The sequence below is a fragment of the Lutjanus erythropterus genome, chromosome 1 (assembly GCF_056507025.1).
Source record: "Lutjanus erythropterus isolate fLutEry1 chromosome 1, fLutEry1.hap2, whole genome shotgun sequence".
Lineage (NCBI taxonomy): Eukaryota > Metazoa > Chordata > Actinopteri > Lutjaniformes > Lutjanidae > Lutjanus > Lutjanus erythropterus.
In genome coordinates this window covers 19,054,177-19,067,447 of record NC_139317.1, presented here as the reverse complement: position 1 = coordinate 19,067,447, position 13,271 = coordinate 19,054,177, and the positions used below count along the sequence as shown (strand labels likewise).

The window sequence follows — 13,271 nt, the reverse complement described above, 5'->3', positions numbered from 1 at the left end:
TGCAGGAAACTATTGCCAAAAAAAGTTACATTTGTTATATTATTATAATTACAATTATTATATATATTTAATTTTAATTTTTATTTATATATTTTATTTTCCTGTTTGTAATGAATAAAGGGTTGTTGCATCATGTAAATGACCTTTCCATTTGATACCTACTGGACACTTGTGTGGACATCAATTTGGGGGATTAGTTGACTTTGGCAACATCAAAAATTCTTAACCAACCATCATTGCAATCCTGAAAAACAGGTTAGAAATGAAAAATTATTATAATTAGAAGTTATATATATATATGTATGTATATGTATATATTTGTTTTATGCAGAAAAATGGGCACACAGACAAAAGAAGCAGCTGCTTAAACGTTTTCCAAGAATTCCCAGAGTTTATCGGCTCACATGATGCAGTGTTTAACTACATTTACCTGCAACTTTACTGGTCCTAATAAAACCAGGAGAACCATACGCTGACACCTTCGCTGTAAATGTTACAGGGGTGTCTGGTTTGAAACAAAGCGCTGGGAGGGTGGGATGCTGGTGGATCCCACAGGGAGCTCTGACATTGGAGTTAGGAGGACACAGTGTAACTCGGGGTGAAATATGACATTGGGAACACAGAGAGGGATGGAGGCAGTGAAGAGGAGAGCGCAGCTGGGAGCAAAAGAGCGATGCACAAATGACTAGTGATGGCTCTGCAGGATGTGAGCCACACTTCTGTCTGTCTGTCCATCTGTCTGTGGAGAGAATTTACCCTGCAGACCTGAAGCTCACCTTTACAGCTGGGGTTACATCTCTCTCGGTCGCACACAAGCACACACAGACAGACACACATGCCTTAACAAGATGGTGCGCACACACTCATTCTCAAAGTAATGTGTTTTAACATTCATGCTTTGTTAAAGTCCAGATGAAACAGTGTTTTGAGAGTATTTAACTTCCGTATTGTGACATATTCCCAATAAACTGGAATGGGACAGGCGGGTGGGACACAACACTAGGATGAATATAATTTAAACACTGAAAAGTTGGGATCTTATAACAAACATGGAAAATGTTTCATGCTGTTGCTGGGTAGCTAACTAATGAATCTTAGTTTTGTGCTGCTAAAAGTTGAAGACTGATGGATGTTATTGGTTAAAAAAATGGTTGGTTCAAGCTTATGTAAGCACACATCATATTTAATTTTACAGGAAAAAACACATGATTGGATTTTGATATAAGAATACAAAGAAGAATCAGACAGATATATCAGCCAATATTTTCAACCCCATATTGGCCTACCGCAGCAATACTGGTCCAATACAGACCATAATTCAGATTGTTTCTATTATTTTTTATACTTTTAGTTTTATAGGGAGAGTGCTGTGTCTATTTCAGGGATTCCCAAAGTGTGGGAAATGTAGGCCCTGCAGGTGGGAATTGAGAGGTCATTAAAAATAAACATTTCAGTTTTATAAGGTCGAAATTAAAATAAAACATTCATGATTAAGTTTTAAAAGGTAATTAAAACTAATAAAATAAAGCCATGGGATTTAAATTCTGCGGTTTTCTTCATTTATCTGACGTAGTTTAACAGGTGTTATTGTCGTGTCACACAAAGGCATTTTTCATTTCATCTCGATCGTCGCAGCAACATACAGTATGTTCATTGCGTGTTTGTTTTGCTGTTATATATTGTAGCATAATGCACATATTTGCATACTTCCTATTTCTATTCTCTCATCATTTTTCTTATCATTTACAACTGCAAAGTACTCTAAATAACCCAATATTCCCCTTGGTGATCAATAAAATATTTCTGATTGTGACTGATTAAAATGAGCCATAATATAAGCCTGGCATGTGAATCCTAAAAAAGTTACCAATCAGTTTTCATCCCAAGAACAATTTCAACTTGGCACAAAAGCATATTTTGCCACATTTATTGATAATTGTGGCTCCTACAGTACTCAGTAAGTAGGCTCTGTAGGAATAAGCCATTAAAAGCATGAAACTGATGTAAAAACTCTGGCTTCAAGTTAATTAAATAAAAAATTAAACATCAAATAAGGCGTGGTTAATAGTCAGCCCCCAAACACAGCTTCCTCTACACTGCCTGCTACAACTGAGCCTCCATTATTTATCACTGAAATGCAAAATTTGAAAAATTGCTAATGCCCAAGTTTCCCTCTCCTCCCACAAGTCCTTATTAATTTATGAAATCATACATTTATTTATGCTTTTTTTCAGAACATCATAATCCATTCCAGGAGGAGCACTGGGCACCGAATAAGCCAAAATCTACTGCAGCACTTATAGTTTGTCTCTCTTTTTTCATCTTTGTTGCTCCCTGACTTACTGTACTTACGGCACATGTGTGCATCAAATTCAACAACAAAAGCCCTTGCAGTCCTTGTCAACTTGAGCTGAACTCATACTGCAGCTCTGGGCAGCAGACGCACCGTAGGAGGAGCACAAATAGAGGGCTAAAAAAGGCGTGAGAGGATCAATGTGCACAGAGATGTTTGTGAAGATGAGTGGAAAGAGAGAGCACTCAGGAGAAGGTGACAGCTTCCCTATAGAGCTGCCAGTCATGCTACGCAGCACCCGCTCACACTGGAGAAGACACCTCTCACCAGCTGAGAACTTATTGATCCAAACTCTCACACTCCTTCTCCACTCGTTACACTCCACTTTTCTTTGCCAATCTCTCCTTTGCCTCGTCTTCCTATTGGGCTGTCAGTCTCCACTATTAGCTTTATTTTCTACTCAGATTTCATCTTCCACTCTGTGTCAGCCAAACAGTGCAAACAGAATTGGTTTTAAGACCTTTTCACCCGCAATGGATTTTAAATCATGTTTTTTTTTTTTTTTTTTATTTCAGCCCAATGCAGTTCTGCTGCATGATCTAACAAAATGCAGTTTTTAGGTTAGAAATTTAGTAGCTGAAGTGCTTTATTTAATCTTTGGATAACATGGAGGAACTTGACTTTCTGCAACTGTTCCACCTGTTTATGCATATTTCAATTGTGCATTAAAGCTCCAGTAGGCAACACTGATTTGGTATAATTTAGAAATAATTTCATAAAAACCTTCTAGCATATTGTAAATCAGGTAGTCTGGGAGAGAACTAGATTTCTGCACCTCCTCTATGGCTCTGTTTTCAGCATTTAGAGAATCTGCCCCGTGACGGTGGACTTAAACCAATCACAGGTCTTTTAGGACCTGGGGGTTCCTCCTATTAGTGCAGCTGCAAGTGCACATTCCTTTGGTGAGGCCTTGAATCCATGACGGAAACTACAGCAGGACAAGTTGCTATGAACAGCATTGTAATGAATAGAAAAGAGCCCAATGAGCAACATGCTCAACCCAGGAGTTTGTCAGCTCACTCGGTTACTTCTGAGTTTACCTTCAATTTTGTTCATTCACATATATCGCGGAGCTTTGCCGACTGCCAAGAGGACCAGGCAGAGCTGAAACACAGAGCCAACAGACAGCTGCTCAGAGCCAGGGAGCTCTGGATGAGAGGGTGGGTAGCAAACTGGCACTTCTGGAGGAAAAAAGACACCGGAATAGCTGTGATGCTGGCTGCTTTACTGGCAGAAGAGGAGCTCAGAGTGTATGTCTCAAACTTTTGGTATCAAAAAGAGGATTTATCTTCACTCCTACTTCAACCTTGGTACCCTGGTACCCAATTAGAGAGTTGAGGCACTGACTATTTATCTCAACACGCCCACTAGATTTTCCTGTTATTTTCATAGCAGTTGTGGATGGAAACACTATTCATTTTCTTTTTCTAATTTTCTGGACATTCTGTTAAAATTTGTACTACATTTGAATGGAAACCCATTATCTCATTTAAGATTCATTAAAGTTTGAAGATTGCAGCATTGAACTACTGTATGTTGAAGCTCAATAAATATAACAACAATATATATACATAATAATACAATATAACGTATAATTACAAATGATGGAGAACATTATTTTAACCTATGATTTCTGATGTCTGTTGGCAAGTGTGGGAGTCATCATTGTACTAGCAGAGTTAATATTTCATTGGTGACGGTTTGCCTTGTGCCCTTTTCATAAGTTATGAAACGCTGTCATAAAACCTTGCAGCTGGTGTCACTGCACTCAGTTCATGTTCCACATACACATGGATAAATGCACCTACCCATGCTGCAATATCTGTCTGTAGCTATAGTGAATTCACACTTGTTTTCCTTCTACAGTACGGACCAAAAAGCTAAATTTTGTACCCACCTGTTTCCCCAGGTGGTGTATGTAATTTTTGAGGCATATTGATAAACACCAATGTTATACTCCACAGATATGTCATGGTTATTTTGTTTTTTTTTATCATCCTCCATGTCTCTGCTAAAATGTCTCTCAGGCTGCGTATAAATCCTGCTTCCATTTTTGCAACTGGCTGACTGATGGAGGGTTGCAGCATGGTGCTTTGGAGGCACAATTCAGGGCAGTGAAGTCTCTTGAACCCTTCATTGTGATCAAGTTAGTGGATGTATGAGATGTGTGTATTTTACTGTATTATCATATTTGATATAGTCAAACATTTGCAATGAATTGTAAAAGTCTATGCAACAAAATTTGACAGTCCAAGTCCAAAAAAGTACATCTTAGTCAGATCCCTGAAAAGCAGTCTGGTGTTGAACACCTTCCACCTCCCGACCCCACATCCACCCCTCAGCCTGAAGGTCAACTCCTGGAGGATGCAGAAAAAGTGCGATACACAGAAAGCTCCGTGGGAAGGTGACGAGAGATCAGCCAAGAGTTAGCAAGTCAGAGATGGAGTGTGAGGATGAGACAAAGTGTTAGAGTGAAAGGTGGAGTGTGAAACAGGGAGCAGGTGTGAGGGTAAAAAGAGAGAGTGTGAGAGGGGAGGTAGGAAGCTAAGGAGAGGGTTAAGTGCAAGGAGTCTCTTTGTAACAACCCCCCCTCTCTACATATCCACACAGAGAGGGATTGTGTAGACGTGTGTGTGGACAAGAGTGACTTGTGTGGGAGTTTACTGTCCACATGAGCATGTGCTGATCTATTAATCAAATGCACGTCTCATTGTGAGTATAGAGTTGTGAAGTGGGAATAGCCCCTACTGTAAGCCATGAGTTTATCCTATGGTCATAAGTTTAAAATGTTAAAACTGCTTATTCTGTGTTTCAGAGAAATTATCGTTTTTTTTAATGTCACCCGGGTATGATAGATTCACTATATTGTTGCCTTCCATTTACCTCGGACGTCAGAAGATGAAGCTGGAACGCAGTCAACTCAGGTTCTCCAACAACTCAGAAAACAAAAACGGACATCTCCAGGAAAACCTTTGCTGTGTTTGATCAGAATGCATTATGCAGTATTTTGTAGCTACAAACACCATAGCAACATGTCCACTAATGGAAATTGGACAGTACTTTAAGTACCTCAATAAGACACAAAAGACAGAACTATTAATAAACAGTACACTACAACAGCTTTCACTATTATTTATCTGTGGAGCAGCCATCTTGGATTTTGAGGTCAGGTTTGGTGAAATTCCCATGACTTTCCAAGTTAAAATTTCCAGTTGGGAACTTGGAAGTTCCAATTTCCTAGTTCAATGGAGAGCGCCACGAATACTACATTAACCATGAGCCTCAGCTGTTGTTGCTATGGAGAACAGAGCAGTCAGATATGTGCATCAGAGACGCTTTCTCATTGCAAATGGAAACATACATTGATGCAGGAATAGTTTGACATTTTTGGAGAAGGGCTTACTTGTTTTCTTGCTGTAAGTTAGATGAGAAGATTGATAACACTCATTTCTGTATGCTAAAACTGAAGCTAGAGCCAGCAGGGAATTGGCTTAGTTTACTTCTTAAAAACAGTACTCCACCAATTGTGCATTGCACTTCTATAACATTGTCACACACAGGAAGGACAGTGGACAATAAAAAAATGACTGAACCAGGGATATCGTCTTTCTATTCTGTGGATTCTTCTTCATTGTCAAAACCTGGCGCATGTGTTACCCTCAATGCAACTCCACCTCCGTGATTCAGGTTATGCTAGTAGCGGCTAATGTAGCCTCAAGCTGTCAGCCTTAAGCAGAGATGAAGAGCAGGCTACAGATATCACTTCTCTACACCCTCAGATTTTTTACATTTTTAAACTTGCAGTCATCAGCCCCAACTGAATCTGACTCAAGTGACATCGCTTAAGGTAATTTATCAGATTTTGCGCGGCTCCCTCTCGAGGCTTTATATAGCTTTTTTTTCCACATATGCAGAAATACTCCCCAAGACCTGTAAACAGACTTTGATGTGTAAAATCGGTGGAGTTCCCCTTTATAAACCTTTTAGATCCAGATATTTTCTATCTCAGTTTCCCATCATTTGGACAAATGATTCAACCATAAGAGTTGAGCTTTGAAAGTGTTTCCGCTGTCACTTATCATTGTCTAAACAACAACTTAAATGTCTGCGACTCTCCTAAAAAACTCCTCCCACTTCACAACTCTATGTGTTTGTGTGTGTTTAAGCTGGCATCAGGGAACACAGGCAGGTGGGTGGGCAAGGAACAAGTTTGATAGCTTCTTATAGAGTAGTCCATGGTGTGTGTGTGTGTGTGATGTGTGTGTGTGGCTTGAGGGAGCGGTCTGTGGGGAGCTGATTGCGCGGTCTCTCATTATGTGGCCAGTGGCTGTAATGGAGTGTGACAGCAGCGTGCTGTGCTCTGGATCTCTGTCCTTCCAGCCTGCAAAGCCAATTAAACACACTCTGCCCTGCTCTCCCACTGCCTCGCCCTGCTTCGCTCTCCATCACTTGCTCCTTCCTTCCTTGCTTCTTTTTACCCACACCCCCCCCTCCACCACCACCGCCACCTTCAGCACCCCATCCCTACCTTGTCCATCCCCACTCTCTCTCAGTAGCCTTACATGCCACCCTTTGTAGCTGACTCTTTCCAACTCATCCACCACCATTACATCTCCAAGCTCAACACTTCCAGCTCTTTCCTCACTCTTTTGCTGCTGGCCCTTATCTCCTGTTGTCTACATGACAATTAAAAGCTCTGATTGCTTCTGCCCTCCCTCCTGCACCCCCCAGCCTACCCCACACTTCCCCCAAGACAAACTAACGCCTGTATCCCAGTGGCTTTTGCAGTAAAGCAGAGCTCCTTTGGGGGGGCAAACAGAGAATTGCTGGGCTGCAGGGGGAGAGAGACCCTCTGATGACAGCCTCCCTGTGCGCTGCACACACACACACACACACACACACACACTAAAGAAAGAGCAAGAGAGAGCAATACTTGGTTTCTCAAGACCCGGAGCAGTCACAACCACTTAGGAGGAAAAATGCCCTGCAGCAGCAAAAACACACATAGTCCATTTATCACTCCCTCATAGTCCCCCAAAATGTACACGCACACATGCTGTACACACATACTCAATTTGTGAGCGCGCGCATGTGTGTGTGTGCGCTTCTTGGGCTGGACTCCTGGTTTTTAAGTGTTTAAAATCAAGCCCTGAAAGTGCCGTCTGCAGCAGAGACGAAAAAATCTTTTGACATCTTCCCCCCTCCTGTGAATCCCTCTGACAGCCCAACTCATGTAGATGCAATTAGTGGCAGAATTCGCTCCCTCCAAGGGAATGTGTGTGAAATGTGTGTGTGCATGTACAGGGCTGAATTGTGAGTTAAGAGAAATGGAGGAGGAGGAGGAAGAGGAGGAGGAGGAGGAGGAGGGGGAGGAGGAGGGGGAGGTGGAGGAGGAGGGTTTGGTACCTGTTTTGAACCAGCCATCATCAGTGAAAGACTCTCTGGTCTCTTGAGGTTTGTTCCAGTACTCCTTAAAGACAGACGGCCCTCGAACCAGGAGCTCCCCTTCTTTACCCTCCAGACCTGGACGTACCTGCAATATATTCAGAGAGACAGTGATGTTTAAAGGAACAGTTTGGATGATCTGAAGTGGGGTTGTGTGAGGTACTAATTGATAGTCAGTGTATTATTTACAGTAGATAGTAGACAGCACAAACTCTGGTTTGCAGGAGCAGAGAGAAGTACCAGCACGGAACCTGAGCAATGAATGGCTGTGGACAGGATAAGCAACAACATATTTTAGCCACTTACAAAAGGTCTACCTAAAAACATCAATATCACTTTAAGTGTACACTATATTTAGAATATTTTCACTGCTTTACTTTGCTATCAGGCAGGAATTTACTCAAAATACTCTAAATATAGCATACATTTAAACTGATGATGATTGTTTAAATACCCCTTGCTGCTGACCCTGGTCACAGCCGTTCATTGCTGAGCTTCATTGCTGGTACTCCTCTCTGCTTCTCCTAACTGGGCCGTGCCAGTCAGCATCTACTGTAGTTAATACTCTGTATATCGCATATAACCCCACTTCAAATAATACAAACTTTCTCTTTAAATTGCAATCCACCTGGAGCTGGCTGATACATCAAGACAAGACATGTTAAACTGAATCTAAACTGCATGTAGCATTATCAGGAGAAAATACTGTAATTCCATGGGTAATAAATACATAAAAAAGAAGAATATGTTAAATTTATTTCTGGAAAATACACAACATTATCTGTACAATACATCTTGTTTTTAATCCACTGTCTGCCTAAAAATCTGCTTACAATTTATTCATTCTTTGATTACCTGAGTCTCTTTGTGGTTGCCCTCCACAATTGTGGTGTTGGTTGTGTTATTCATGATGATCCGAACTTCCACACTGGGAAGTGGCAACCCCACAGCCCCTGTCAACAAGTCAAGCAGAAGAAGACACAAAAACACATGAGTGCAAAGGGAATACAGTGACTTGAAAGCAAGACAGGATGATTATTTGTCCTTCTTAAAGAAGTTTAAAGAAAACTAATGGGCAGTGACTACAGAAGTGATTGTCATCAGCCTTTAGCGAAGGATTTCTCCCACAGTAGGAGTGCTCTCCTCCAAGATGGCTTTAACCTCCATCTGCAGGGCATAACTGGTCACTAAATAGCCTGCTGAGCTTGTAAAACACTAAACTGAAAGCCATTCATCTCAGTCACCAGTCAGCTTACTTGGACAGTAATGGGGATTTCTGGTTCAACACCTGATGCAGCTGTTTCGTCCAACATCAAGTGAACTCCAAGCAAGAGAACTTGTTTTTGTACATTTGTCTTAAAATCTGACAAGAACAGATACCAGGCCCAAACCTCACAATATCACCCTTCTCTGAATCCACATATTGTATAAACAGTGGATGGAGGTTCCGGGTCTGAAAAGTGATGCCAATGTGGAAGTGCCTTAAACCGGCATTCTTTCTAATGGCCATAGTATGGCAGTAGAGCTGCAATGATTAATCAATTATTAAATTAATCTCCAAATATTTTAATAATTAATTAGTTGGTTTGAGCATTTTTGTAAAGAAGAGAGTTGAAAAAAAAGGTTTGCCTTAAAGTGTGGCTAAAAGTTGCTATCATGTTGTGTCCTCGGTTCTCAGTCAGATCCAATCAGAATACTTCATGCTCTTGTCCAAATATTGTCACATCTCATTAGAGGTCTAAACAGGTCCACAAATTTGTGGCAGAACCCAAAAGGACACGGAAATGTACCACAGAACCAAACTGGATACATCAGTTATTTAAGAGCTGGGACTCAGACCCATGCAGAAACGAGAAATGTCGGACACGAACGCAGCCAGGAGACACCGACCTGATCAGCAGGTTTTCTTTCCTCTCTTGGCAATTGAACCAACATGGCTAATCCACTTGTTATTTTAGCTTAAAAGTCCATTTGCTGTCACAATGATGGATGACAAACACATCTTGGTTAGAATGAGATTTGCAGTTTCATTGCTTTGAGCATAATAAAGATAATTTCTGTTTGCTCCTTTGAACTGTGATTACAATTGCTCATTTGTTGCCACAGCCATTAATATTAGCATTGCTAATTTGTTATCATCTGTCCATCTTCACCACACCATCTCCCTCATGATCAGTGCTGTCTGATCATGGCCGGGACTGTCCAGATTCATTCAGGCATTACACATAATGTTTAAGAGATCTGGACCTGTGCTAAAAGAACGGGACCCAATCCACACCCAACTGACCATATAAAACCTGGATCCAAACTGATATGGGTTCCAGGTGGGTTCTCAGGTCCTAGTGTTCAGGTGGATTCCAAACTCCACTCCACAAACCAGTGTGTTGTCATGGTGGGTTTATACTTGTCCCATACACAATACCAATAATATGCCATGGACCTCCTTTACCTTCTATTTAAATAACAGTCTCTTCTTTTGCACCTGTTTTACACCGTTCCCGAGAAAAAAAAATAACAAAGCACTGACTGCACAGTAATTCAGTCCCTCAGTCTTAACTACTGCTGAGTGCTTGACAAGGCTTTTTATTGCAGCACAGTTGCAGAAAAACGTTCGAGGTGAGCTGACAAAATATGAAATACAATAAGAACTGTCAAAAATGCAGTGATTGCTCATAACTGTGAGCTGTGGCAATGTTTAAGTGAAACTATTAATAAGAAATGTGTAAAAAAAAAAAAAAACTGCTACAATTTGAAAATTCCCACATGTACTGACATCACCTGCAGTCTCCATCTCTGTGTGTGTGTGTGCGCAAGTGTGACCTCGTGAGTTAAGTAATTATAGCAGAGAGTGCGCAGGGGATGCACACAGAAGGTCTCAATGGCCTTTCCTGTGTGTGTGTGTGTGTGTGTGTGTGTGTGTGTTTGTGTGTGCAGGTGTGCGTGTCTGCCTTAAGGCTATTATGCCATTTCACAGACCACTGCTCTCCCAATAAAGAACAGGTCAGGTCCTGATTAAAGAGTGATTCTCTCACTTCATATTGATCTAATCCACTCCATTCCTGATTGGCCATGTCTATCACACACCCTCCATCACTCCAGCACTCTAGTCCAGCAGGGAAAACCAACTGACCACAAAAGTAACTAGACTGTTTGTCAGTGGACAAGCAGGACGACAAACAAGCTCAAGTTGGAAGACAAGTTAAATCTAGCCAAGTTATAATTATCACTGCATCCTGAACTCATGTGGATGGTGTGGACAAGGTTAATTGAGACCTGAAGCACAAGGCGGCTCTGGTGTTTCATTAGTCACAGTATGGAGGACATTCAACATCTTGCTGAAGAACACTTTGGCAGGGTTACGCAGCCAGTATACTTAATCTGAGCTTCTCTGACCGTAACCTCCACCTGCAACACCTTTCCAAAGGGCTCTGTGGGATCATTCCTGTTACTTTCCAAAACCGACAATCCGTTATTCACACTCAGTTCACACTGCAATTAGCTGCTAGTAGCAGCTAATATAGCCTGAAGCCATTAGCCTTAAGCAGAGATGAGAAGAAGGTTACAGAGGTCTGGTGAGCTTACTTCTTTTTAAGTCAACACCCCCAGATATGAACTTTTCTTTCAAGCTCTTTTTTGCCCCATTCTTCACACAATTATTTCCGCCACTTTTCATGGGATAAGCCAAGCGCAACACTGCCAATGTCTTCAAGGAGAGACAGTCTGAAAATGTACACAGTTATCACCACATTTAAAATAAACCCCTGCTTTTCGTTTCAGTGCGACCATTCAGACCTATCAATGATTTGATGTGATCAGACAACACATTATACGAACAGGCCTATTTCTAGCATAAACTAACCCTTAAAGGTACTGCGTAACATAATTTACTTGTATTAATAACTTTGTATTGAAATGTGTGAATGGATTGTAATGTTACTTAAAACAATGAGGCGTTCCCCAACTTCTTCTGTTGCCTGTAACAGCCTGCAGACCGATTTCAATGCATCAGATAAATCCAAAGGATGTCATGTTAATGCATGCTCCTGAATGTCTTGCTTCTCTTCAGTTCCCAAAAAGTGGCAACAATGTGCAACACTAGCTAACGTCCAATAATGTCAACAAATTGCTGACACACAACACAAGCCTAACTTTGCTTACCTCATCTATCACCATGACACCAGTCAATCACATTCAGTCCTGTGTATGTCATGTCACTGTTTGGGCTGATGCCCAGGATGCTCGCTCACTCCTACGAAATGTGAGCATGAACACGAGCAACGGGATGCTGACTAGAGTTCAGTGGCCGCCGGTGTCATTTATAACAAGGGTTGTTTGAAAATTCCATGTCATACCTTTAATTCCTGAATAAAAGAGGCCGTCTTTTAGATCAACACTGTCAGGGTTGAACTAATTAATGTCAAAGATTAGACAGGGCTCGGTGGCCTGGTAGCTCAGTTGGTAGAGTGTTAGCCCCATGTTTGAGGCTGTTAGTCCTCTGCCCTCGGCCCTGCACCTGAATTTATCATATCTATTCTATTCATAGATATAGACATCGAAACTGTAGTGGGAGGTGTCCTGTTGCTGATATAACATCAATATGACTGTCAACAGATCATTTTTACTGCACATTTCTGCGGAGAGCCACACATGTCATGCAGAAAAAAATAGGCGAGCCTCCGAATCTCAAGCTGAAGTGTGGCTGCAGCTTCGTCTGACATGCGGGTGAGCAGTGCTGCTCTTGCAGGTGTGTGTGTAATGTGGCTGCGCTCACCTGTTAATATGGATGCTGAAATAAAAACCAACAGGTAACCTACTTAGTGTATACTGACATCTCGCAGCTAGATGCCTTCAGTGGATGGATAACAAAATCAGAATGCATTCTGGGACATGTAATTTATGGACACCGTACCTTTGTAATGCAGTGTAGAATTGTATTGCGCAAATTATATTCTTTGCACAAAAAATGAGGTGCCTTGCCGGATTCAGCCCACACATGTGGTTTAGGTAAGAATTCTGTTTGTCTTTGATTAGTTTTCCAAATATGTTTGCCTCATGTTTTGTTTAAAACCTGCTCAATCATTTGACAGCTTGTGTTTTGCCCCATCTTATGAGCAAATTTGCCACATTCCCAGGTCTCAGAAACTAACATGGTCAGTATAATGTAATAAATGATGGGAATAATAGCCAAAACTATGAAAATAATACCAAAGGTCTAAAAAAAGTGAATTATCTTTTAGAACAAACCTGGTAAATAAGAGATTACAAACCTCCCAAAAATGTCAATCTCTCAGCCTCTTGTTCTCTTTTCCTTTGATCGGTGTGAAGAGGTGTACAAGTAATCTTCCTCGAGTTCTTCAATCTGTCCAGCAGAAAACTGCGATCTTCAAAATGACAAAAACAGACTCCTCTCCCTCAATGACAAAGTCTCAAAAATCCATTTATGGTGCAATCCAGGGAATCTCTCTACCCTTTT

General features: G+C 41.2%; 1 protein-coding gene across 2 annotated transcripts in view; it reads right to left on the bottom strand.

The window, feature by feature from the left end:
- acsf3 (acyl-CoA synthetase family member 3) overlaps positions 1-13,271 on the bottom strand; it is a 48,487-nt gene that overhangs the window by 20,196 nt on the left and 15,020 nt on the right. For both annotated transcript variants that reach the window (XM_084715862.1, XM_084715853.1), the window contains exons 6-7: positions 8,654-8,751; positions 7,760-7,886 (exon numbers count right to left, since the gene is read on the bottom strand). In XM_084715862.1, the coding sequence (XP_084571988.1) occupies positions 7,760-7,886; positions 8,654-8,751 (225 nt within the window). The remainder of the gene's footprint in view (positions 1-7,759; positions 7,887-8,653; positions 8,752-13,271) is intronic.